At 41.7% G+C, this 27,423-nt stretch overlaps 2 protein-coding genes across 5 annotated transcripts in view; one reads left to right on the plus strand and one right to left on the minus strand.

The window, feature by feature from the left end:
- CEP43 (centrosomal protein 43) overlaps positions 1-7,712 on the minus strand; it is a gene marked incomplete at its 5' end in the record, with an annotated part of 29,142 nt that extends 21,430 nt beyond the window's left edge. For 2 of the 3 annotated variants that reach the window (XM_083434203.1, XM_083434202.1), the window contains 4 exons: positions 2,497-2,551; positions 3,298-3,351; positions 5,523-5,808; positions 7,605-7,712. In XM_083434203.1, coding sequence (XP_083290329.1) covers positions 2,497-2,551; positions 3,298-3,351; positions 5,523-5,808; positions 7,605-7,615 — 406 coding nt within the window. Of the gene's footprint in view, positions 1-2,496; positions 2,552-3,297; positions 3,352-5,522; positions 5,809-7,604 lie in introns of those variants that run through there. The other variant, XM_083434204.1, reaches the window with a different exon arrangement.
- RNASET2 (ribonuclease T2) lies at positions 5,676-26,106 on the plus strand. Of its 2 annotated transcripts, none has more exons than XM_083434297.1 (11): positions 5,676-5,808; positions 12,716-12,821; positions 14,591-14,657; positions 15,007-15,065; positions 16,184-16,241; positions 17,019-17,083; positions 20,592-20,705; positions 21,684-21,729; positions 22,327-22,401; positions 22,978-24,503; positions 24,660-26,106. In XM_083434297.1, the coding sequence occupies exons 2-10, from the start codon at positions 12,733-12,735 to the stop codon at positions 23,155-23,157; spliced, it is 753 nt and encodes a 250-aa protein (XP_083290423.1). In that variant the 5' UTR covers positions 5,676-5,808; positions 12,716-12,732; the 3' UTR covers positions 23,158-24,503; positions 24,660-26,106. The 2 variants fall into 2 exon arrangements, with proteins under 2 accessions (XP_083290423.1, XP_083290422.1); XM_083434296.1 differs by lacking the exon at positions 5,676-5,808 and adding an exon at positions 8,333-8,468.
- The last annotated feature ends 1,317 nt before the right edge of the window (positions 26,107-27,423 follow it).

Consider the following 27,423-nt stretch of genomic DNA (forward strand, 5'->3'; position numbering starts at 1 on the left):
GAGTTTAGGTTATAATGAATAAAGGATTTATTAAGCCTTTTAAATCATCAAAATATTTTACAATCTTTGTGTTCTTTACACAATACAACAATCCTGATAGCTTACTATTCCTGTTTTACATAGGCAGAAGCAAGAATGATTTGCTCAAAAACATACAGAAAAGTACCAGGTCCAAGTACAGCTTTTAATCCACTTACAAATTCCTATTTAGTTTCTCTTCCTCCAGTTTTATAATTCAAAGGTCTGGCATGAACAAAACTTTCACTCTGAAACTGCTTGAAGTTTTATGCTTATACTTGCAGCCAACAAAAGTATAGCAAAGTGTAGAATTTGCAGATTCTGTCAACCAATAATAATAATAATAATAATAATAATAATAATAATAATTTATTATTTGTACCCCGCCCATCTGGCTGGGTTTCCCCAGCCACTCTGGGCGGCTTCCATAGAAACAAAAAATACGGTAAAATATCACAGATTAAAAACTTCCCTGAACAGAGCTGCCTTAAGATGTCTTCTAAATGTCAGGTAGTTATTTATCGCTTTGACATCTGCTGGGAGGGCATTCCACAGGGCGGGCGCCACTACCGAGAAGGCCCTCTGCCTGGTTCCCTGTAGCTTTGCTTCTCGCAATGAGGGAACCGCCAGAAGGCCCTCGGAGCTGGACCTCAGTGTCCGGGCAGAACGATGGGGGTGGAGACGCTCCTTCAGGTATACTGGGCCGAGGCCATTTAGGGCTTTAAAGGTCAACACCAACACTTTGAATTGTGCTCGGAAATGTACTGGGAGCCAATGTAGGTCTTTCAAGACTGGTGTTATATGGTCTCGGCGGCCGCCCCCAGTCACCAGTCTAGCTGCCGCATTCTGGATTAGTTGTAGTTTCCGAGTCACCTTCAAAGGTAGCCCCACGTAGAGCGCATTGCAGTAGTCCAAGCGGGAGATAACCAGAGCATGCACCACTCTGGCGAGACAGTCCGCGGGCAGGTAGGGTCTCAGCCTGCGTACCAGGTGGAGTTGGTAGACAGCTGCCCTGGATACTGAATTGACCTGTGCCTCCATGGACAGCTGTGAGTCCAAAATGACTCCCAGGCTGTGCACCTGGTCCTTCAGGGGCACAGTTACCCTATTCAGGACCAGGGAGTCCTCCACACCAGCCCGCCCCCTGTCCCCCAAAAACAGTACTTCTGTCTTGTCAGGATTCAACTTCAATCCATTAGCCGCCATCCATCCTCCAACCGCCTCCAGGCACTCACACAGGACCTTCACCGCCTTCACTGGTTCTGATTTGAAAGAGAGGTAGAGCTGGGTATCATCTGCATATTGATGGACACACAGTCCAAACGCCCTGATGATCTCTCCCAGCGGCTTCATATAGATGTTAAAAAGCATGGGGGAGAGGACGGAACCCTGAGGCACCCCACAAGTGAGGGCCCAGGGGTCTGAACACTCATCCCCCCCCCACCACTTTCTGAACACGGCCCAGGAGGAAGGAGCGAAACCACTGTATAACAGTGCCCCCAGCTCCCAGCCCCTCTAGACGGTCCAGAAGGATGTTATGGTCGATTGTATCAAAGGCCGCTGAGAGATCCAGCAGAACCAGGAAACAACTCTCACCTTTGTCCCTAGCTCGCCGGAGATCATCAACCAGTGCGACCAAGGCAGTTTCAGTCCCGTGATGAGGCCTGAATCCTGACTGGAAGGGATCCAAATGGTCCGCATCCTCCAGGCGTGCCTGGAGTTGTTCAGCAACCACGCGCTCAATCACCTTGCCCAAGAATGGAAGATTTGAGACTGGGCGATAGTTGGCCATACTGGCCGGGTCTAAAGATGGTTTTTTAAGAAGCGGTTTAATGACCGCCTCTTTCAGCGGATCTGGGAATGTTCCCTCACAGAGGGAAGCATTCACCACCCCGCAGAGCCCATCGCCCAGCCCTTCCCGGCTTGCTTTTATTAGCCAGGATGGGCAAGGATCAAGGAGACAGGTGGTTGGTGCTGACAAGATGGAATTTGAACTAAATTAAGAGGGATGATGCAAAGTTAACAGAATTTGGAGAAGCCCTTGTTTGGGAAAATTCTAGCATAAAGAAAAAAGCAGGGGATTATAAAAAAGGCAGAGAAAAAACAGAAGGTAAGCAAGTAAGAACATCAGACACAGTTGGCTCCATCTGTTGTAGATGAGGCCTTAAAAAACTCCCTGGGCAACAGACTGCAGAATGCTCTGCCTTCTACATTAGTGAACCTTGCTCTGAACTAACCAGAAATTGTCTATGGCCTGCTTTTATCTATGGAAGGACAGGCTAACCCCTGTTTGCTGTACATCTACTTCCCACTGCAATGAGCCATCTTTGAACAGTACTGTAACGATATCTCCTGTTGTGATTTAAGCCTGCTTACATCACCAAAGAACCACAGAAACTCCCGCACTGATCTGCATCAGTGTCCACACATTAACTGGGAATATATATGGTATCTTTAACTAGCAGAGACAGAGCTTACCATCTTTTGTATTTAAAAACTTTTTCAAACTTTCATTTACCAGAGGTGTTTTGTTCTGTCAAAAAATGAGAAGAACAATTAACGATTACAGACAGAGATATAAAACAGGTAGATAACAATTATCTATATATACATGAATGCTTATGCATCCTCATGGTGAAGCCAAGCCTATATCATACAGTACCAGAATTTGGCAGTGATTAATTTTGAATGCCCAAACAAGCTGAACTTGGGTATTCTAGGAAGAAAAGAGCAGTATAAAACATTAAATAATAACCAATGCTCTGTTTTGTGCAACAATACACAAAGTTTGAAATTTCAGTTCTGGAAGTAAGTTGGCAGCAGCAGCACCATTTTATTTACTGTTGACTCATTCTTTACCTACTTGATGATGCCAAAGGCTAGGGAAACAACACCCTGTTTTTTCTGGAGCATTTGGCTTCCATCAGCTGTAGACTTTAAAGTAAGCAGAAAGCACACAGTGTTTCCCCCTCCTTCTTTCAATTTACAGCAGTAGCCCTAGAGTTTAGCATCTCAAACTATACTGTCTATCTTGGGAGACAGAAACAGTTGGTTAGACTTTGGGATGCTTGAACAAATAAGACCCACAAACCAAGACATAGGTGTAACACAAACTGCAACTCAGTGATTCTACTTCTACCTGAAGGCTGGCTTCCAAGGATAGAAATGAGGGACACTTGTTCGACTCCCTAAAACTTGTGTTGTGAGGTCACACAGGCTTCTATTATACTTTTTTACATCTATATGAAATGAAAGTTCATTGTTTTGGCAGCTCCTTACCTCTACTTTCTCTTGCTCTTCTAGTGCTAAAAATACAGCTGCTCGCAATTCTGCCTGTAACAGAGAACCAGCATTTGTATAAATGTATAGCATTTTGCAACTATATATTAAGAAAACTAGATACCAAGACAAACCTCACACAGATGGGTCCAATTTATTACATAGAATGAAAGGAAAAGAAGTATTATATTCTCACTTGAAGTTTTACAAAAGTATGTAAATGCTTTAAATAATGTTTCAACACAACTGGAAATGGCTAAAAATACAGCTGACAAGGGATAATTTTGGGTAATGGATTGTAACTGGAAATAATGTAAAATACTTAACCCAGTAATATTAGAAGCTAAGGTCACATCAACAAAGGCAAGTGGGAAGTCATTTAATCAAAATTGTATTGATTTGGTATAATTTGTGAAGATTGGGTTGGAATTTAGAAAATCAATAAAAATAATTTGCAAAAAGTAAAGCTTTTTAACCCATGGGATTGGTTTCCTTTCTTCAAGCTCCATCTGTTGGGGGGTCTTCATTCTCTACTGACACATTCTCATCCATGATTCAAATCCTACACCCCTTCTCTCCTACTCCATCTAGGGACATTCACTTCATGCCTACCCTCTCTACACAGCAAATTACCCAACTGTTTAAGAATCAGTGAACTGTCTCATGCCGCAAGGTGAGACTCTGCCACACATTGCATCCACTTCTGAAAAATGAACCCAAGTAATGACTGTACTAACTTATTGTAGAACAAAGATCTATAAACCCTTTTCTTGGAGGGTAATGTGTGTGTAATCCCAAAGAATGAGAGAAGTGGTCAAACTCCAAATAACAATGCCAAAAGGCCATTGGAAAGCATATATCCTGTGTCTTGGGGAAATGCTATACATTCTAGCTAATATATGTCATGTAACTGTCTATGCTGCCTGTCTGACAGTAAACATTCTAACAACTATGTATTAAATATCAGTGATCTCACTTCTACACTGTAAAGAACGAAAACACAGACCAAGCTAAAGGGAAAAAGTCAATCAACAAACAGAAGTATGGCTTCAGCCTTCATTTCAGGGTCAGTGTATGCTCAGCTTGAGCTTTAAGTGCAGCTTATGAAGCGTAGGTGTTGACCTCCGATCAATTTAAAGAGTCAGTTTTTCATGGTTTTAAAACCTACAGTGCAAGTTTAGAAAAGTGCACACTGTGGTGTTCATAACTTATCTAGAGATAGGGTAGCAAAACCAAAGAGGGACTGGGAGGAGCTCCAAAAGGAACTCCCCAATATGAGTGAACTGGCACGATTTAAGAAGGATATTGACAAGCTGGAATGTGTGTGCAGAGGAGGGCAACTAAGATGATTAAAGGTCTGGAAACCAAGCCTTATGAGAAATGATTGAGGGAGCTGGGCATGTTTAGCCTAGTAAAGAGGAGACTGGGACAGTAGCACTGCGTCCAATATTGACTAAAACTGCCAATATTGTAATGCCTTGTTAACAGTTTATGTTATGTTCACACTTTGAATACTTTGTGTAGTTCTGGTCACCCTATCCTTTTAGCAAAAGGTGAGGATGGGGAGAACAAAAAGTGCTGCGGGAAAAGCACGAAAACACATCCTCTCCCTTTCTCATACTAGAACTCAGATCGCCCAATGAAGTTTAATGGTGTCAGGACTTTTTCACACAGCACTGCTAAACTGTGGAACTTGCTTCCACCAAACGTAGGAATGGTCACCAACTTAAATGGGTTGAAAAGAGGACTGGAGCATAAGGCTATCAATCGAGAAACCAGAAAATAGTATGCCTCTGGATACCAGATGCTGGGGAGCAACAGCAGGAAAGAAAGTTCCCACGTCCTGCTTTATGGACTTCTCAGGAGCACCTGGCTGTCCACTGCGGGACGGGCCTTTGTTCCGGGGCAGGAAGTCTCTCCGTTATGTTGTCCTGACCACCAACCAACCCTCTTACTGCTTCAGGAGGAGTTCCACGCATGCGCCACGAAGCAAAAGGCAGCGCGCGACACTTATGCCTAGGCGGCATTGTCCAGAGGGCGGGAATGACAGTTGGGAGTCCGTTAGCGCCGTTGGTGTCGACCCGCTCTCTCGCGAGGGCCGCGCCACCAGCACCTCCACGCACAGCACGCCTCTCCCGGCGTCAGGCGGGCAAACGCCGACGCACTTCAGAGGCGCTCCCCTCCATCCCATAAAGCCTCCGTCCCGCTCCCCGCCAGCTCCTCACCTTGATTTTATTCAGCACCCCGCTCGTCTCGAGCGTCTGCACGAGGAGATCCCTCAGCTCCGTGTCTTCCTCCGTCGCGGTCGCCATCTTGCTTCTCCCTGACAACCGCCTAAACTGAGCTAGTGACGAGACGAGCCCCCGCAGATTCGTCGCTCTGGGGCAAAGGGGGATATTTGCCGGGAAGGAGGCGGAGCGCAGTGGGCCAATGACTTCCTGACCGCAGTCGCCGCCCACTTTGGAGGAGGCTGCCCAGCGAGCCGCGCTTCCGCGCGCGTCGAATGTGCGGGTACGAACGGGCTGCTTGCTATGCGGCTCCGCGATTGGCTGGGGAGCGCAAGAGGCGGGAGGTTTAGAAGGAGGTGATGTTTCGTTAGATGGGGCTCTGCGGTTCTTGCTACCGCTGAACGAGGCTGCCGGCGCAATCCTAACCGTGCCTACTGAGAAGTAAGTCCTGTTGAATTCAATGAGGCTTACTTACCTGAGGTAGGTTAGGATTGCAGGCTCAGGCTCAGTCCTGAATGGAAATACATAGAGCGGGGTTTTGTTAGTACATTTTTTTCACTCCGGCTGGCGTGCAAAATGGTAGAATATGCACTTCACTTTTATAAGGCATAGATATGATAGAGTTCATTTGCCACACGGCTCTTCGCGGACTATTGTCCAATGAAGGTTCATTATCGCAGAATATAACTAGAGGAGAAAGGGCCTGCATAAACAGAACTGCGAAAATACCAAACTCCAAAACAATGAATACCTTCAATCCAATTCAATGTACATGGATTTGAAAGAAAGTATTTTGAACCACTAGGCACTATTTTTTGTTAAATGACTGGTATCCTTAAATGTACTGTAATTCATGAAGCATTTACTTATGCTCCAATCCTAAAACTACTTAAACTCAAGCTCTATTGGTTGTACCCAATGTTATGCCTCATAGACTAAAATCTAAGGCTGCATTCACACTTCCACTTACTGTGCACTTGTGTGTGCAGTCCTGGGTGTTTAATCTGTTCTTACATGTTGTCCAAAACACACTTTGTTGTGAAATATTACTGTTTGATGTACAGTACTGTACTGTTGTTCAATCCATCTTTACACCAATGAAACCTTTAAGGTAATTCATCTCCAGCTAAGTTGTGAACACGTTTGCATGCGTAAATACATCCCTGCCTATCAACGCCCATGGGTGTGTACACAAACAGAAATGAATCTGACACTTAAACTGTTGATGTCAACAGCTAGGGCAAAGCGATGTGATGGGGGGGAGCAACATATTGTCTCTAACACACCCGTAAGTTCTAGTTAGATGTCTTAAGGGCTGTATCCTGAAAATATGTATGTGGTAACTGTAATAGGATCAAGAGCTGAAGGTATATTCAGAAATTATTTAGGCTGCACCTGTCTATGAACACTTTATCTGTGAGTAACATTCACAGGATTGGGCTGCTTTGCTGGTTCCTGCATGCACCTATTGTACTAATTATGGTTAAATCAGATGACAGTCCAAATAAGGAAGGGTGGAATTGTAAAATGGTAGATGCTAACAGAATTGGAAAGGGCTAGAAATGCTTATTTTATGCCACAATCTTATGCCTGTTTACTAAGAAGCTAGACTCACTATGTTCAGTGAGATTTACTCCCAGGTAAGTGTGCATATGATTGCAGCTTTAAGATTTCATTAGAGCAAGGAAACATTCAATGTAACTGTGATGCGGGGGGGGGGGGATCTCACCCAAGAGTGGATGTTACTGGTCAGCTCAAAACACTTTAGTGATACCTGGGTGTAAGTAACATCATTTTTCTGCTGAAAGCAAAAAGAAGGGTACACAATCACCTTAGGGATTTTAACCTATGCTGAGCAATACTTCTAGGGCCAGTTTTTGCTGGAATTCTAAACCAGTCTGCTGTAAACAAAGATGTAATGTACAGTACTGTGTTGAGTGTTTATCATTGCACAGTGGCCCTGCCATATTGAGATGAAATAAGCCCCCAAACTAATGCCGATGCCAAGCTTGTAGAAATGTGCATTGTACTTAGTGTGAAAAGCTACCCTAATATTCAATGTGATTCCTTTTTTCACATGAAAATTGCATGATTTTTAGTGTTTGTTGTTTCTAGAATTATGCTGCAGGTGGCACCAAAAATCTGTTCAGTACTTTAAAACTGCTGACTTCTGAAGCCAAAGACAAGTATGCAATTTTATGCTTACAGAATCAAGTTCTTAACCTGAGGTACCACTGTACTGTACTTGTTTAGGAATAACCACTATTGAATTTCATAAGACTTACAAATAAGCACACCATGTGAGTCTCTAGCTTATGGGTCTGTTTGTTTGTACTTGGTAATTTGTAGTTTCACTATTATTATTATTATTAAAATTTGTGCACCTTAAGATCTTCATCTTAAGATCTCAGGGCAGTTCACAGCATAAAAATACAAGAGAAAAAGACAAAATACATAATAAAAAACAAAACTGTTCAGGTTTGGCATGTGTAAGCTTTCTGCTTTTACAGAAACCGAAGCACCCAAAGCCTTCAAACTCCAGTAACCTTTTATAAAACTAGGAAGTATTTAAAAAGAAAGAAAGATCCTAAACAGAGCCACTCTTTTTTTCTAAAGGGGGTGGGGGGGTGGAGACCCTGAGATCTGAAAAGCCATCTGAGTATTTGTGGCAAACAGCAACAGAAAACGAAAAATCTTTTTTATTATATGCAGGAGACAAGTGGAGGCATAGCAGTCCGCTCGCTGCATTTGCGCAATGCCTCTTTTCCGTTGACTAGGCACGAACGACCCACAAGGGGCTCAGCGAGAGGCTGTGTGTGGGCGGGATTTAGTCGCCCAGCGGAAGTGCTGGTTCCTGTAGGGAAGTGAAAGCTGATGCCGTCCTTGCACCCGCTTTCTAGTTCAGCTCCTGCTAGGCAGGTACAAAAACAGCCGGTTAAACTTGTGAGTTGATTTTTTTTATAAATCGTAATCTCTTGAAAGATTGTAACTTGGAATTAAGTCTCCCTGGTGCGGTTTGTTTTGTTTGTTTTCGAGTTCTAAGCAAATAATGCAGCTTAGAGCGGCAGCTGTAGAGCCGGGTATATGTTGATTCGAAGTAAGCCACACTGTGTTTAATAGGACTTACTTCCAATAACTAGTGGAACTTCGTACCTACACGATTTGGTATCTACTCCTATGTACAAGTACGCAGCAGTGAACATAGCGGGATTTTCTCGTAGCCATAAAGAAGACGCTGGGCGAGAGGCGGCAGTTGGGGGCTGTGGTTTCTTAGGGCTTTTCTCCTCGAAATCATTCCGGGTGTAGGACGTTTGAACCCTGTGAGCGGTTGGGAGATTGTAGCATATAACTCGGCAAGGATAACTTCGAACAAAGGGGGTTAGGGAGCAGCTGTATGTGTTTTATTTGGCTTTTCAGTTATGCGAGGCTGCCTCGGGTCGGAGCTGTTCTGTAGCAAAGTGTATTGGCAGTATGCTGCGCATGTCAAAAGGGAAAGAGATTTTAAATTATTTTATAGTGAGTTGCATGGTGGAAGTTCTGGGTAGAAGTAGAGTTTGGAGGAATTGTTTTTAGATTTGTGGCCTCTTTGTTCTCAAAACATTTCACAATATGCATTTTCCGGAGCTGCTTTTTTAAATGATTACAAGCATCTAGTTTCTATGCTTGGTTTGACAATTTTCTGGCTTCCAGTATTTACATTGATATACTACTACCTTTCTTCTGTAAGGCAAGATATTGTCCCTAGGCATCCCAGGCAGCCTCTTGTCTAAGCACTGTCTGGATTAGTTTCAGATTACTGTACAGTGGTACCTCTGGATGCGAACGGGATCCGTTCCGGAGCCCCGTTTGCATCCTGAAGCGAACGCAACCTGTGCGTGCGCAGGTCACGATTTGCTGCATCTGCTCATGACATCATTTTGAGTGTCTGCGCATGCACAAGCAGCGAAACCTGGAAGTAACGCGTTCCGTTACTTCCGGGTCGCCACAGAGCGTAACCTGAAAACGCTCAACCTGAAGCCTATTTAACTCGAGGTATGACTGTACTGAAATGTCCACATTACTGTATCATGTGCTTTTATGCCACACGCATCCTTCCTATCCTATAACAGGTATTTCCTGTACCCTTTAATGAGTGTGATGTGAGGGGATCTTCCCTGCAATTGTGTTAATCTTTGAAGGGCTCAAAAATAAAGGAAAAGATTCCTTCTCTACAGTAGGTAGCCAAGGTGCACAGAATCTTTTGGCTGTGCAGAGCCAAAATGAGCCCTAGACTTTTCCTTTGGTTCTGTTGGGGAAAGTTGGGACAGGCTGTTCTTGCATTGGGCAGCCGAAATGCTCAAATGGCTCAGTGGTCCATCATGAAAAAAAGCCTTTTCTCCAAAAGTTGGGGTTGGAGAGCAGAACAGGGCCTCACAAGGTCAGGAGCTCTGGCTGCTTACTTGAGGATGAATCCCATTGTACACAACAGAATTCATTTCTGAATAAACATCTTCTGTATGATCTAGTTGAGATTCCTGCATTGAAGGGGGTTGGACTAGATGACCCTTGGGTACATTCCCCCTTTACAGTTCTATGATTCTCTGCATTTGCTTCCACTGAAGATGAGGAGCAGAGTCTTGTCAGTGACAGTTCTTGGCTTGTCTGGCAAGGCCAGCCAACATTTGTGTCCCCCTGCTTCAGCCTGTAGACCTGTTCCTGTGACTAGAGTCTTGTGCTGTTTATAGCTGCGGAAGTGGTGCTTCTTTGTCTTGAGGCTAGTGCCAACCATCTGTCATTCCCTCCTCTTGTCCCCTTCTCAACAGTTAGCTAGCATTTTGTGGCCATTAAGTATGCTCAGACCTCATTGACCTGTTTGGGAGGTGTTTGTTTTATCCCACACTTTTAGACAACTACTGTCTCCCCAAACAAACAGCTTGAATCAATAAGGAAAAAAAGAGAAGTCACTGTCATTATGCTTCCGAGGAGGCACACAGAAAGAAAATTGGTGGGGATAAGTAGAGAAGGAAGTTCACTTATTTAAGACTAGAACAAAATGGTGAGCTAAAAGAAGGCATTTGTACTGAATGAGGACCAGATCAATCTTCCCTTGCTCCTGTTCTTTCTTGAATAGCAGTTAGTCTCCTGCCACCCATTCTTTGGCTGATAAATGGAGCAAAATGTCCTCCTTGCTTTTTCAGCCCCAAGATAGCTAGCAGCTGAAACCAAGGGTTGTTTCCTGAAGGAGAGGAAATCAAACTTCCCTCAGCTGCTCATTTTCTGGTCGCTGAATGGGGCCAGGTTTGTCTCCCCCTTTCCAATGAGCAGCCTTATATGGACTTTGGTCCCCTAGACACTGGCCGGTGTATGCTGCTTTCAGCACTGTAGTCTCAGGGTAAATCTTGTAGTGTCTATAGTGTAGTCCCCAGGTTTAAGATGGTAATTTTTAAGAGAGGTTTTTTTAACGCAAATAATAGAGCATTGTTGAATGTTTTAGAAACAGCAGAATGGGGGGGGACACCCTTCTAATTCTAGGGTAGTCAAGCTGTTAGGGAACTAAGATGAGAAATAAAGGAAGTTCATCAAGGAAAAGCACAAGAAGTGAGTGGTAGTGAAGAGGAATCAGAGTTCTGCTTTATGCATATATATTTTATCGTGTTTGAAGATGATTCTGTTTTGACTTGATCTGACTGGAGTTGGTTATGTGCCAGGTAAGCTGATGCATGAACAGAACAGAATCAGCTTAAATACAAATACTCCCCTTTAATTGACTTATGGAGAGAGTTTTGACTTTTTGTGATCCGTTGCCTACTTTTTAATGCCATTTAATTCTCAGGGGTTTTATTGGAAGACATTTAAAGGAAGTTTTGAGTAGTGCTCAAATTTGTTTGCATGCACTTAATGGCTATAGAAGGCCCAAATCACTTGGTTTGTTTATAAGGCTCACTCTGTTCTCTTGAGCCCTGTGATATGCAGTCTCATCAAGTCCTATTTTTTCTCCCCTCTCATGCATGCAGTCATTTTGCCAAGTTCCTGCAGGTTCCTTCACCTTTCATATATATCCATTGCCAGCTCCCCACCACCACCTTATCTGGTATCAGATTTGTTCACACATTTCTCATTGCAAAGGGAGTGGGGAACAGAGATCTGTGATGCTCCTTGGAATTCATCTGCATGTGGATATTTTACTTACAGTAACGTTGGAATGAGTCCCTGTATAATCGTGTTAAGATGCATGTTACTTCAACAGAGAGAGAAAGAAATCTCACAGGAAACATTAGGAAGCCTAGCGAGGAAGAATGACATCCAATAAGATACTTGTATTACCACTGGAAACACTGAAACATTTCTTAAAGATTCTTAATAGTAATGTCACCTGTTTGTGGAATTAGTTTTCCTTATAAATAATGTGTCTCTGCTGAGTGCTGTGTTCATATCTCAATCTGCTGTCCAAACAGCCAGCGTTTATGGAGAAAAGCAAAGTGACTCTTAGAGGAATATACTCCTTTTTAAATGTTTTGTGATCAGTTAATCAGGATAAATGTTATACTTCATAAGTTGGCCAGGCCACATTCTAAGGTTGGATTCAACCCACAGAGTTAGGCTTGGTTAAGTCATTTGATTTCAATTTGTTTAAGAGCATTTAAGTTTGTATTAGACTGCAGCCTTAATTGCTAGGGTTCACAGTTTTAAAAATTGCAAAGGTATAATGTCAGTGGGTGCGACTTTCTTGCACATTGCTGGAGCAAGAAATACTAAAAATCACACTGTATATTTGGATTGAGTACATGTGTAGTTCTGAACTAATACATAGGACTTGTCTATCAGGAAATCTGGTATTTGCCCCCAATGGATACTGGAACAAATAAATTAGCAAATGAAAGGATAAACAGAGTCCTGATATTAGGATATCGTTTTCCTTTTGGAAAATCATGCACAATTTTCAAGAACTATTGCAGGTTGATTGGCAGCACTTGATTTCTAAAATTTCAGTTATCGTTCCTGGTATCATGTGTTTTAAAACTGTGATTGAGAATCTGTATCCCTCCAGATGTTGCTGCACTACAAATCCCATCACCATTAACCATGCTGACTGGGGCTGATGGGAGCTGGAGTCCAACAAAATCTGGAGGGTCAAAAGTTTGATTTCTCATTCACTTCTAACAGTTGCCTGATTGCAGTCTTGTGTTTACATGTTTTCTTTTCTATCATAGAGTCACCAAAAAGGAGCATGAATCCTATTACTCCATGCTGTTTGTTTGTTGGGTGCTTTTGGCTTGCTATCTTTGGTGGGACTGCTACACATGAGTTGGAGGAATCGTAAGTATTGGAACATCTTATACAGTGAAGAAAGGCAGTTTTAATGACTTCTGTGCTCTGTGTTCTATTTCAGCCAAATACTATTGCAGGTGTGGATAACCTCTTTTCAGCCAGAGGCAAAAGTGGACAGAGCAGTGAAGATACACTTTATCTTTTCTACATACCTCTCTCTACTTTCTTGGTTTTAGAATCAGCAGTGCACAAAAATAAATTAGCAGAAAGTGGTCTACAAACTGACCTAGCAAGTCTGGGGGTGGAGGGGATGTATGTCCATCTCGCTATAAATTATTCCAGTTAGGTGTGCCCCGCATTTTACTCTTAGAGTGTGGCTTTGTTAAACAGTAGTTCTCTAAGTGAGCTAACTAATCTCAAAAAACAAAGTGTTTCCCATCATATTGTATTAAGGTAAAGGTACCCCTGCCCGTACGGGCCAGTTGTGTCCGACTCTAGGGTTGTGCGCCCATCTCACTTAAGAGGCCGGGGGCCAGCGCTGTCCGGAGACACTTCCGGGTCACGTGGCCAGGATGACGAAGCTGCTCTGGCGAGCCAGCACCAGCGCAGCACACGGAAACGCCGTTTACCTTCCCGCTATAAAGCGGTACCTATTTATCTACTTGCACTTAGGGGTGCTTTCGAACTGCTAGGTGGGCAGGAGCTGGGACCGAAAGACGGGAGCTCACCCCGCCGCGGGGATTCGAACTGCCGACCATACGATCGGCAAGTCCTAGGCACTGAGGTTTTACCCACAGCGCCACCCGCGTCCCTCATATTGTATTACTCTTAGTTTAATTATTTTTAATAACCATAGCAGTCATTTTCTTCTAGTTAATTTCACTTTTGCTTGCCTATGTTTATTTGCTATCCATTACATAAGATGAACTATCTCAGGTTTTTCTCAAAACAAATGTGGTAAATGAATGCTTTGAACCACGGTTCACCAAATCTTTTGAAGCATACAATGGAGAACTGTGTTTGCAACTGGAGATTTCTTTGTTGTTTCCACCACTGCAGCTCATAAGGTTGCCAAGGGAAGCTTCATTTTAAAATGAAAAACGTGTTTATTCAGCAGTTTGAACAGTTGCTGTAGAAGCTTCAGAACAAACCTCAGACTTTGCTTGCAGTTTTCGGTTTATTTGGATCACAGCCTTAACATTCTTGTTGTAGTAAAGGACCATAGAAAATGGCTCAAGTTATCTTATACTAATCAGTAGAAAATCCCATTGTAGTATTAGGTTGCTGTGTACATAGCTGATAAAGGTAAAGTTAAAGGACCCCTAACAGTTAAGTTCAGTCACAGACAACTCTGGGGTTGCGGCGCTCATCTCGCTTTACAGGCCGAGGGAGCCAGCGTTTGTCTGCAGACAGTTTTTCCAGGTCATGTGGCCAGCATGACTTAAGCCGCTTCTGGCGAAACCAGAGCAGTGCACGGAAACGCCATCTACCTTCCCGTTGGACCGGTACCTATTTATTTACTTTCACTTTTTGGCGTGCTTTCGAACTGCTAGGTTTGCAGGAGCTGGGACCGAGCAATGGGAGCTCACCCCGTCGTGGGGATTTGAACCACCGAGCTTCTGATCGGCAAGCCTAAGAGGCTCAGTGGTTTAGACCACAGCGCCATCCGCGTCCTACAAAGCTGGTAGAACAGCACATTTTAACAGCTGTAAAAATTGATACTAAAGATAAAAAAAAAGATTCCCCAAAATTTCTATTATTACTTGCCGCCTTTCTGTTCTTCAAACATCTTGAAAAATATATTTTGTATGTTTCAGTGATGATCATCCTCATAAGTGGGAAATGTTGTACCTTGTGCATCAGTGGCCAGTGACAGTATGTAAGGTGAGTTGTTAATAAAAGGTAAAGGTACCCCTGACCGTTAGGTTCAGTCGTGGCACCCGTGTTATTAACACGCCGTTGTTAATAAAGATGTGCATTTATTCAAATGTATACGTAGCCCTATCATAAAAGCTAGTGGTAGATAACCAATTTTACAGCAGCATATAAATTTAATAAATGTAATCTAATAAATAATAAAGATATTAATGCTCCTGTTCTTTTAACAGCTATAGCAATTGGCAGGTTTAGCTAAGTTTGAATGTTGGAACTATTTAGCTTAAAACTGTGTGTGTTTTTGTTTTAGCATAAAAACTGGCTTTCCCTGATAAATTGGTTGACTTGTTTTCTGCAGATGAATGAACATGATTGCAAAGAAGATCCACTATTGTACTGGACAATCCATGGACTCTGGTAAGGTTTTAACTCTGAAAATAATGCTACATTATATCACATTTAATTAAGAGTTAGGCCTAGATGACCTGTATAATTCCTTTTGGTCAAAGCCCGCGTATCTAAAGGTGTATTATTGAAACCCCACAAAAAAAGAAACTCATTGGAATGTGATGCATCAGATCCAATGAATGGTGGTGGCCTTGAATTTGGATTCTCCAGGGATTGGAGCAGGATGCTTAGCTGCAAGGCCACTGAATGCTCAACCACAAACCTTGGTGGTTTTAGTGCCAGGCCGGGGAACCTTTGGCCCTCCAGACATTGCTGGACACCAACTCCAATAAGCTCCAGTCTGCACAGCCAATGGTTAGGGATGATGGGAGTTGTTGCACAACAGCATCTGAAGGGCCACAGATGCCCCACCTCTGTTTTAGTGGCATCTAACCCTTACTATTTTACACCTACTTTATGCATGTCAAACTATTAAGTACAGCAATGGCCACTTACACTGCATCTGTTTACAAGCTGGTAGTATCTTACATTTAACAAGACTATTACAGTAATAGTATACCATCTCTGTTCATTTGGATTAAATAACCACCCTATCTTAAAATAATCAAGAAAGGCAACAACTTTAAATGCATAATCACAATATTTTTAAAATGCCTTCATTCCTGTTTCCATTGGCCTCCACCTCTATGAGAAAATGCAAGTACGGATCAGCACCTCATGGTTAAAATTGATGCATTTCTGCACATTTCATTATCACTGAAGTTTGTCCTATTTTTAACAAAGAAAAAATCATTTATGTTTAGGAGATGATAGATAGATAGATAGATAGATAGATAGATAGATAGATAGATAGATAGATGATAGATAGATAGATGCTTGATAGACAGGTCAAGTTCTACTGGTACATGCTATTGGATCTCAGTGCAGTTTGAAACTGCTAGGGAAGCTTTTATGTAGCTTATTTTTTATAGTGATATACTGTGAAAGCTTTGTCTTAGGCATAATATTGTAGAAAAGGAATTCATTTTTTCCAAATGTAATTTCAAATTGAAATATTATTTAGACCAGTTGCATCCACCACCACTGTTTAGGGGCATTTAAATTTTGTTCTGTTTATTCTCTCATAGGCCTGATAAAGCAGAAGACTGTAATAGAACTTGGCACTTTAACTTATCTGAACTTCAGGTATAAATTATATGAAAATGCAGATTCTGAGTATGGTTTTGTTTTTTGCTGTTGCCTCATCCAGATTTTTCATAGCCTGTCAATTGTTATTAGAGGTAGATATGCTATTTTATTCTAAATCTCTTTCTGTACCATCCCACTCCAAGGGTTTGTGATAGATCACAAGATATTACATTTTATTTTATAGATAAAGTGTTTGTTTTTTCATTTATTGTTGTTGTTGTTTTTTCTATTTTCAAAAACAGGAACAGAGAGCACACTTAACACCCTCCCTCTTCCTCCCCTCCCCCTGCCTCACTTTCAGCTTCTTACCAAATACAGCATTTATAAATTAAATTAAGAGTAGATATGTGACATTCTACAAAAATAGAAGATTCAACATTGTTGCTCTGTGCCATGCGTGGAAGAAGCTTAAGCATGAGATGACCACACAAGGTTTTTGTTTTGTTTTTTAATGCAGACTGTAGCTGAAGAGATCTGATGGTTCCCTGAGCCCCATCCAAAAAACTTGCTGAGTAGTCCATTGTTTTTAATACTGGTATAGTCCTATGGCAGCCAGGAGCTGAAATACTGGGTTTGCGCCGTATGATTTACAGTCTGCAGGCATAAGTGTACATGGGGATGCTGCCATACCTGTGTTTGCTCTACAGTCTTTACAGCCAGGGATAGGGTCAGGTTCTCAATGTAGCTGCATGTTTTATTTGGAGCGCAGTGCTGCTTTTTAGCTTATGAGAGCCTTAACTTACAATACTTATTTACTTACTTACTTACTTATAGGATCTCATGGGTGACATGAAGAAATATTGGCCAGATGTGCTTCATCCAAACCATACCTTTTTCTGGTGAGTTGTGCCACTTTTAAACATTTTGGTAGTGTTACAAAATTATTCATTTTCAATTCTTTTTTCCAGCGTGGATAGACTCTAGACATCCATAGGAAAGTGAAATCTAGCACAGAACTTCTAGAAATTATTATGCCTTTGCTTTATTCCCCTTTTCACCCACACAAATCTCTGCATTAGATCCAGAGTTTCTTCTGCTGACAGCAGCAGCATCTGAAAAAGTGGACCATTGCCACCCATTTCCCCTCACCCCTTGCTCCACACACCCCATGCTGTTCTTTGGTGTTTCCCAACTGCGAGATGGGCCTCTGCAGGAGAATGAAAGAACTGACAAAAATGCCCCCCTTTCTGTCAGTGGGACTGCACTGGATCAGAAACTTTGGGTAGACAGATGGGAGTCCTTCTGTTGGCAGAAGGCAAAGTCTGGATCCAATCCTCTGTAAGTTTGTAGGATATATGGAATTTTACATCAGAAGAATATATGTACCAGATCTCAGTGCTATTTATTTATTTTAGACCACCTTTCAGGATTAAAATTCCTCCCAAAGCAGGTCACATGAAAAACAACAATAGCATACAATAGATAACATTTTAAAATGAATCAATAAAACAATCCCATATTGTTAAAACTAGCAATTCAGTGTCAAATATACAACATAATAAAGTAATAAAGTCACCAAGGCCAGGCCATACAACTGAATCCTGAGCCACTGACATTCTCAGGCAGAATTTTAGATTTCTGCAACCTTATATTGTTTATTTGGTAGGCAGAGTTTATTTCTTTCTCTAAGTCTGATATAGCAGAAACAGCATTTATTCTTTAGAGCAGTCCATCAAGTATGGTTGAGGTATATAATTCCCATTTCTTCCAACTCAAGGTGCTTTCTGCTCTGTTTGAAACTGGACTGAAATACAGGCCAAAACTAGTCATTATGGGGAGCATATTGCCATCACAACCAATGTCTCCATGGAACTGTCTAGTAAAAATGATATGTGATATAATATCCCTATGCTCAGTGTGTTCTTTGCCCTGTACAAGCGACAGCCAATAAAGTGGAGTGGGCCCAGGAGTAGTGTGCACAGTGATAGTGTGTCATGCTATATGTCTTACTTTATGAGATGTTGCTGATGAATCAAGGGTTATAGCCAGCCACGCATCTCCCTTAATGGCAGGGTTGGGCCATAGTTGCAGCATCACACTCTTGATGGCTGCATGCACAATTCCATATTGGAGCCCAAAGCTATATAATGTGAACATAGTACAAAGGTCCAAAAACTGGTAGTGGAGAATAGAGAATGCAGCTTGCTGTAATGTGCTCTGCTTTTCTCTGTTCCCTAGCTGTCCCATTGATATGTCAGGAACTTACCCTAAATAAATAAATAGAATTTATATGTTGAATGTGCAAAGTCCTATCTGTTTTCTATGTGTGGTGCTCCTCTTTCTCTAACCTCCTCTGTAACCTTGAAAGGAGGAAGAATCTGTACAAAGCTTTAGCGCTGACAACACGCACTGAAAGAGAATATTGAACAATTAACCTTTGTCTTTTTCTGTGATGCAGTCAAGCTAGTGACATCGTGCTTCATATTTGACAAGTGGAAATCTGCTAGGAACAAGGACAAGATGGTTTTCTTGTCAACTGACAAATGAAAAAAAATCTCCTGTTTTTCTTACATGCAGAAGCTTTCAGCATTTGTGGTTTCCATAGTTTCCAATTTCATATGAAGCAGAAAAAGTAGAAATGCTATGTCTTTGAACTGAAGCATTCTACTAGTTTATCTCTTTCTGAGTAGCAACAGGTTCCTTGCGAAATACAGAACCAAACACCTGAAGAACTCCATTAATACAGAAAAAGATTCAAGAGTATTCAAGCATACAAGTTTCTCTTCAGTATGGGGAATAATTTGGAACCCAAAATCACAACGGGAAAATATCCAGCAGGCTTCCACTTATGCAGCAAGACTTCCCCTTCCTCTCCCCTCCCTGCATTGCCTCCCAATCGCCTTTGGAGGATCTCCCAACACCCTGGAGCTGATTTGGGTGAGGGTTGTAAGGATTATATAAAAACTAAACTATAAATATAAGGAAGGAAATAATATTATAGGAGCAAGGTATAGGTAACACATTTCAGATATCTGATTGGATCCAAAGTTACGTTAACACAAAGTTTACATGAAAGTTCCCCATTTCACCCTAATCACCCATCCCTATCAACACATGCTCTTTCTTCCCCAACGAACCATGATGTATAGTCTCAGAAATTGTAAATCTACAGAGTGTACATATATATACCGGCGCTACTAGTTGTGGATATATGTTTGTGAAAATGTACATATTTTGCAACTATCCAGTATGAAGAACATCCCACATTCCTGAGAGGAAGATGCATGTTTGGGTAGGAAAGATAAAGAGTTGCAGAAGGGCAACCAGGGCCAAATAAAACAGGATTGTTGCTGCTTACATATCCTTTCTGTACTTCATTACTTCAAAAATGCAACTTTTTGCATCATTTTGTCCCAAGCTGAAATGGGGATTTTTCTCTCCTGAAATGGCATCTCTTAGGACAGGCATGTCCAAAGTCTGTTTTGGGGGCCTAATCCGCCCCGCCCCAGTGGCAGTTTATTTTCTATGGTAAAATCCTAAAAAAACCCTCAACTACTTCAATCCTAGAAAAAGGTTGGCCCCCACGGCCCTCTTTGAAAAACGTTTGGACACCACTGTCTTAGGAAGTGCACCCATAGGCATCTGCAGAAATTTTTGTGGGGAGGGGGCAGAGTAAATACACCAAACAAATGAATAAAATATGCAGAACTAGCATCAGATAACAGTTCTTCAGTGTCTGGGATGCTTCCCAATTTTCAAGTTGAAGGGCAGAGTACAAAATTAATAAATAATAATAAAATAATCACACCTATGCTAAAATTATGAATACTTGATTTCCCCCCCTATAAGGCAGCAATCACTTCACCAGGGAAAACAAGCATAAAGAATTTGAAAGCAAACCAAGAACTTTCTTTCTTAGGCTAGATCCTAAATGTGAATCATTGCTCTGGCTTCATTCATTGGTGAAAAACACCAGTGGTGCCTGCAAGTTTTCTGGTTTCTCATACCACAAATGAGGATGGTGCCTGCAAGTTTTGCCTTATATGTCAGATTCTACAGTTACTAGACAATTACTTTTTATAAAAATGAAAGCTGGGAATCTAGGGATTGTGGTTTAGTGGGTGGGTGGGTGGGGGAGAACAGCCTCTCTTGCCCTCTTCCTACATTGGGAGTATACTCATAGAAATGAACATTGTAATTGAGACTTCCAAAATGTTTAATGATATGAAGAACGAGAATGGTTAAGGGGAAGAGTGCTTTGAGTTGGAAGTTTAACCAGGTACACATTTGAAATTTTCTTCTGAAATTTTAAGTATTTTTGCTATAGATTTTTTTTTTTTTTTTGTAGACCTCTGAATACATCCAAATCTAAAGCTGTAACCCAACACTTTTGTTTTCTTTATGTAGGAAGCATGAATGGGAGAAACATGGGACTTGTGCTGCTATGCTGGAATCCCTTAATTCTGAGGAAAAGTACTTTAGTAAAGCTCTGGAGCTCTATAAAAGAATTGATCTTAACAGGTGGGGAAACGGATTTCTTTGGAGACCTCTGCAACATACAGGCATTCATCAGCAGCTATATTTGCTGTAGATAGCGCTCCACAAATGTTAGCAAGCCACTGCTTTCCAACAGCCAGGGCTTTCCATTGATACAGTATATGTCTATATTACTTTAAATGTTAATTATTTCTTTATGTGGGCCAGAACTACTAAGTTCAGGGTTAGTAGAGAATATATTTTAAAAAATCATAAGAATTCGAGTTCATTCTTATTGAAAGCATCTGTTCTGTAGGTCGCTGGCAAACAAGTAGCTACTGAACACAATGCATTTAGATATTGGGATCAATATTTTGAGGAATACCAACAGCTATCAAAAATAACAAAGAAGCTTGTGGGAAGATAAGGAGAAAATTAAGTTAATGGAAAAGTAAAGTATAGATAGAATCTAAAGTGCTCTGGACAAGTTTCATGTGGGTTGCTAGCCACACCTCTAGGGTCTCATCATCCTACCCAAACTGAGGCTAGGGTGTCTTACCTCAGTACAAAGTGAGAATATTGGCCGACTATAACACAGTTGGGTGGCGCTGTGGGTAAAACCTCAGTGCCTAGAACTTGCCAATCGCATGGTTGGCGGTTCGAATCCCCACGGCGGGGTGAGCTCCCGTCTTTCGGTCGCAGCTCCTGCCCACCTAGCAGTTCGAAAGCACCCCCAAGTGCAAGTAGATAAATAGGTACCGCTTTATAGCGGGAAGATAAACAGCGTTCCGTGTGCTGCGCTGGTGCTGGCTCGCCAGAGCAGCTTAGTCACACTGGCCACGTGGCCCGGAAGTGTCTCCGGACAGCGCTGGCCCCCGGCTTCTTAAGTGAGATGGGCGCACAGCCCTAGAGTCGGACACAACTGGCCCGTACGGGCAGGGGTAGCTTTACCTTTACCTTTATAACACAGTTGCATGTGAATTTTTCCTGTTCAGTGCTAGATGAAATATGTCTCTTTTTCAGTTATCTCTCGAAAGTTGGGATAACACCAGGCAGTACCAGTTACCAGGTATGAGGAGAAATTGTTTTGCATTGTTCTATGCCATTGTTTTGTTGTTGTTTTTTAATAGGTCTTTTGGTGTATTGTTTTAATTCTATTTGTGTTTGGTACCTTTTTAATTATTAGCATTCTATGGTTTTAGCTTTCTCTATTTTATCTGTAAGCTATCTAGAGCCCCTGTCTGGGGGAAAAGCAGAGTATAAATAAATACAGAGTAGTACCTTAGTACTCGAATGGCCTGGCTCCTGAACTAATCGGCTCCCAAGCACTGCAAACCCGGAAGTAAGTGTTCCGGTTTGCAAACCTTTTTCAGAAGCTGAACATCCAATGCTGCTTTTGCTTGAGTGCAGGAAGCTCCTGCAGACAATTGGAAGCCACACCTTGGTTTTCGAACAGTTTTGGGAGTCAAATGGACTCCCAGAATGGATTACGTTCGAGAACCAAACTACCACTGTAATAATAGTAAACTGTTAAATGTTACTGTTGCATCGTAAAACAAAATGTAAATATAATTCTTTATATTTCTTTTCCATAAAGTTTTTTTGTGTAAATATTTGTTGAAGTGGTATTTTAACTCTTTCAACTCTTTCATGTTTTAATCCCTAGCTGGCAGCCATCAGAGATGCTCTTATAGATGCTTATGGTGTAACACCAAAGATTCAGTGTCTTCCTGGAGAAGAGGTATCTGTTTATTAATCTTTGTCAACCTTTCTCTTTTAGAAAGATTGTTTTTATTATTTGACATCTTGAAGTGGGGATTGCCCCCAACTTTTGAAAATAAAGATGTCTTACAGAATTGTATCCATAATGTTAACCTTTCAGCCCACTCTATTCCTTGATGAAAATCTGTTAAACAATTTCTCAACATATGTTGGAGGGATGTCATCCTCAAATTTTGTTAAGATCCACATTAATATTCACAGAACTTGAAACCTTCCGAATCTAAAATGATACGTTTTAGTTTATGTTTACTTATCTTTTAGTCATCTTGACACTATAACTTTTTAGTCTAATAACAAAAAATTACATTATAAAATCAATATTATTTAATATGAAAAAATGTAGTATACCTTTATCTCATTAAATGCAGCAATTAGCACATGGTTTATCAAGATTGTGGCTTCATTGCACCCAAATGCCACACAACTGATTAACCACTAAAATTTCTCTTTAGTGTTTAATATTTGTCTTTTTCTAGAAATGTCTATCATGGACTTTTAAAACAGAAGCTCCATTTTTGCTTTATTTTCCTACCAGGGTCATATACAGATAATCGGCCAGATGAAATTCTGTATCACCAAGGAGTTTACCCTGAGAAACTGTACAGAGCCAAAGACTGATCCCTCTCCTGCCCCTGAGGATCATTTCTACCATACGGAAGATTTGGAAATATGCAATGATACACTGACATATTATCCTTCACATCTGCATGAATGAAGCAGGAAGAAAGTGAAAGTACTTTTTGAAATACCATTGAGATTTAACAAAGCATATTACATTATTTAGAGAGAAAGCCATCTTTTTATCCCACAAAGATACTTACTGTAATACTTCATTTGAAATTTTTGAAATCCTACTTGCTTTGGAACATGTGCAAATGACAGTATTGGTACTAAAGCTATATAAATGGAGAAGATTCATTCTATGGAATAGCTATTCTTTCATTTGGGCAACTAAATTACCATTTTTATATTTTAAAAGGGGGCTTCATAAAGCTTAGCTTTTCTTTGTTGAGGAGTTGTAACTACTTGAAAGTGTTTTCACTAAAGCAAAATTCTGAATTAGTAGGTAATTCTATTAGGATTTTATGGAACAGCTTTCACACTGAGAGCCAGTGGGGTGTAATGGTTAAGAGCGATGGACTCGTAATCTGGGGAACTGGGTTCGCATCTCCGCTCCTCCACATGCAGCTGCTGGGTGACCTTGGGCTAGTCACACTTCTCTGAAGTCTCTCAGCCCCACTCACCTCACAGAGTGTTTGTTGTGGGGGAGGAAGGGAAAGGAGAATGTTAGCCGCTTTGAGACTCCTTCGGGTAGTGATAAAGCGGGATATCAAATCCAAACTCCTCTTCTTCTTCTATATGTTTCAGAAAGGGCATGAAACATTCCACCCAGCCCCTTCCCCATTAAGCGGTTCTGCAGTTTGAATATTGTTGGCAACAATGAAGGTGCAATACTGATTGCTTCCTTTCAGAGAAAGTGAATCTACATAGCTGGTAGCTGGCCGAATAGCAAGCTGCTTCTGGTCTCTATGGCAAAAGCAGTAATGTATAGCTTATCTTACTCCAAAGCAATGCCATTGGGCATCAGCAGAGTGACTGTAGAACAAGTACGTTGAAGCTTGAAATTACTACAGGCAGTGACCATTTTAGATGTGTCTGATATGTGTGCAAGCACACGCGCGTGCATCACGCTGAACCCAGAAGTGACCTGAAAACATCACCAAAAGGGGTGGGGCAGGGTCGGAACAAGGTGTTTCCAGGCTTTTCCAGTGATGTTTCAGATGTATGCGATTTCACGTAAGCGCATGGTGCATTGGAACACAACCCCCATGTAAAGTGGGAGCTGCCTGTGTTCAAACAAATATGGCCAGTACTTTTTATAGAAATTTTGGCTTGGGCCTGCAGCAGTTTATCATCTCATGTTCCATGAGGGTAATTTTTCCATTCTTCCCCTGCAAAAAAAAAAGTCTCCAGAATTTCATCTGTGGATGTTAATTTTTAGCACTGAAATGAGTTCGACAGGATTCAGGATCCATTTCTCTGTATCAGTGATTACATCCAGTGGCGTAGCGTGGGGGGTGCAGGGGGGGCCGGCCGCACCGGGCGCAACATCTGGGGGTTAGGGTTAGGGGGCGCAAATCCACGGGTTAGGGGGCACAAATTACTTGCCTTGCCCCGGGTGCTGACAACCCACGCTACGCCACTGATTACATCCAGCACTTTCAAACGCATGGGGCAAAAGTTTGTGCGTAAGTTGGAGCCTGTCACTTCAAGCACTCTTCTGGGATATGTCACTTAAAAAAAAATAATACTCGTGTTGAGAAATTATGTGTTACCTTGTCAGCTCTTTTTTTTCTCCATATCATGGTATCCTGGTCTGGTTCTGTGGGATGGTAATTGGGGGCACTGTGCTACAGTAGTTCAGATAGTAGCACTGGGAGAGTGCTTTTTGATCCTCTGGTGGTTACCTTATCAGGGCAGTATTTGGTCTCCAGTGCTATTTAATGTCTATATGAAGCCACTGGGAATGGTCATTAGGCGTTTTGGGGCAAGGTGCTATTAGTACACTGGTGACATTTCGGCTGTGTTTCTCCATAACTTCTGAATTGGGGCAGGCCATGCGGGCCCTATGCCAGTGCCTGAACACAGTAGTAGAATGGATGAGGTGGGTGGGAGCTGAGCTTGAATCCTGAAAAGATGGAGGCACTGTGGGTGAATGGTCCAAGAAATTGGGCAATTTCCTTCCCTGGACAGAGTTGCACTCCCCCTGATAGTTCATATGCAGTCGGGCGGGGTGGGGGGTGTAATTCTGAATCTAGCTTTGCGAGTGCAGGCACAAATAGCCCCAGTGGCTAGAATCACCTTTTAGGAGCTGTGCCTGGTGTAACATCTGCAACCGTTGGAAGAGCTTGACCACCATACTTCAGACAACACTGACTTCCATATTGGATAAATGTTATGTATTCTGTGGAACATCCTTTGTGCTTGACCTGGCAGCTGCTGTTACCGCAGAATGCTACAGCATGGTTACTGGCAGGAGTGAGAGATCTCTGCTCAAAATTTGCTGTGCACTGGTTGCTGAGTTGTTACTGAGCCAATTTCAAAGCTTTACTATTGACTTGGGACCTGTGGGGTCCTGGTTTACTTGCAGGATCGCCTTATCCATATGTACCCACTCTACCTCTTTGAATTGCGAACTGGCACTGCTACAATTGCCACATAATACTCATTCTACAATTGTAAGAAGTTTATCTTTTGGTGTGGCAGTACTTGCACTCTTGAACTCCCTACCTATTGACATCAGACAGGTCCCTTTGCTGTACACGTTCTGGTGCCTGCTTAAAGGCAACCTCCCCCCCCCCCCCAAAAAAAACACATAGATGTTGATGTGCCTTAATCTTTTACTGTTAATTTCAATTATCTTTTAAAAGTTTTTGATTGCTTTTATTAATAATTCTAATATTTCTTGTAAACCACTGAGTTTTTATTATAATCAAGCAGTATATAATTTTTTGATAGATTTTGTAAGCCAGTAATCAGTGCCTTAAATGAGACCTTTCACAGAAACATGGATTTCTGATTTGTCTGATTAGTGACTAGTACCAATAAAACTCCAATCTACAAATTACTTACTGTTTTTCTTCAATAAAATTGTTCAATGCTATTTTTTCTCTTTAAGTTTATTAGCTTGTATGCTGTTAAATTAAAAAAAATTGATGAACTATTGCAAGCTGTTCATTTGAAGGAGCTTGACCACCCTTTTGCAGATGGTCTTTTTCCTCTTATGACCTTTAATACTGTTATAATAATAGTACCACATCCCCATAGACTGTTTCTTCTCTAAAGGTAGAGGATACCCTCGATAATTTATTAATTTGTTTAAAAGTATTTCTAAACTGCTGAATATTTTTAAAGAAACTAAGTGGTGTGCAAACAACGCAAATCAACATAAAAACCTAAAACAGGATCCGGTCTTAGAGCAGGGAAAGTCTGCACTAAAAATAAAGAAAAAATAATACATTGTTACAGGACACCTGAAGCAAATTATTGATGTAATTCTCATAAATCAGTGAAGTGGACTTTAAGTAGGTGCAGAATCACTGTAAAACAGTGTCACTGACTCATAGGAAGATATCGCCAATAGTATAGAAAACATCTGAGAGTGGGAAGTTTGTATTTCCTTATTCCCCCCCCCCAAAGGTCATCCATAAGGGTGACCAGAACAAATTCTGTCACCAAATGGATGAACCCAAGCTGAAATGCGTCAACTTAATCAGTTTTCTCCAAGAGTGTCTGCAGCTGAAATACTGCTACCTTCTCAAGCATCTTGCTTAGAAAAGGCATTTGTGACTGAACTGGTTGTTAGGGATCTCATGCTCGAATAATGACTTTTTTTAGGAGCAGTCACACTTCTGCTTTCCTCAGGGTGTCATGCACCATCTCATGTAAATATACATTACTACTGGTCTCACATTGGGTAGCTCAAATAAGCCATGCTGGGCAAGGGTTGAGAAAGTATGCTTTGGCCTGAAGCATGACAACAACCTCGTCCAAGTCCTCAAGCCTCGTTAACTGAAGCTGATCTCCCCAAATCATGCAGTATGTTGCAGCAGACATCTCAAGTGGCTTTGTAGTAACGGCAGCATTCAACTCAGCATGGAGAGCTAGCAATAGTTCCTCATCGAAGCACCTGACAAACTTGTCACAGCAGACCCTCAACATTTCCAACACTCCATTCACTGGGACAGATGTCAGCGGTCCTCCTGGCATGTAGAATAGATTTTGTGGCCTTGATGGCCACACATCAGGTGTGACTTTACTCTTAACATGTGTCCAGTTGCCTAATACAACTTACGTTCTAGCTGCCATCCAATCTGCATTGTGGCTTGAACCTTCCTGGCTTTAGGCTCCAGAATGTCAAAAGAGGGTGCTCAGGAGCATTCTGGCTTCATCACAAATCTCATGACAATACAAATGAATA

The sequence above is a fragment of the Podarcis tiliguerta genome, assembly GCF_965153285.1.
Source record: "Podarcis tiliguerta genome assembly, chromosome: 3".
Classification (NCBI taxonomy): domain Eukaryota; kingdom Metazoa; phylum Chordata; class Lepidosauria; order Squamata; family Lacertidae; genus Podarcis; species Podarcis tiliguerta.

What these genes read in the sequence shown, in the direction of transcription:
- RNASET2 (XM_083434297.1), top strand. Translation starts at nt 12,733, where the DNA reads ATGAATCCTATTACTCCATGCTGTTTGTTTGTTGGGTGCTTTTGGCTT. An exon ending in ACACATGAGTTGGAGGAATC is followed by an intron (nt 12,822 to 14,590) that starts GTAAGTATTGGA and finishes TGTATGTTTCAG; the next exon opens with TGATGATCATCCTCATAAGT. An exon ending in CAGGCAGTACCAGTTACCAG is followed by an intron (nt 21,730 to 22,326) that starts GTATGAGGAGAA and finishes TTTAATCCCTAG; the next exon opens with CTGGCAGCCATCAGAGATGC.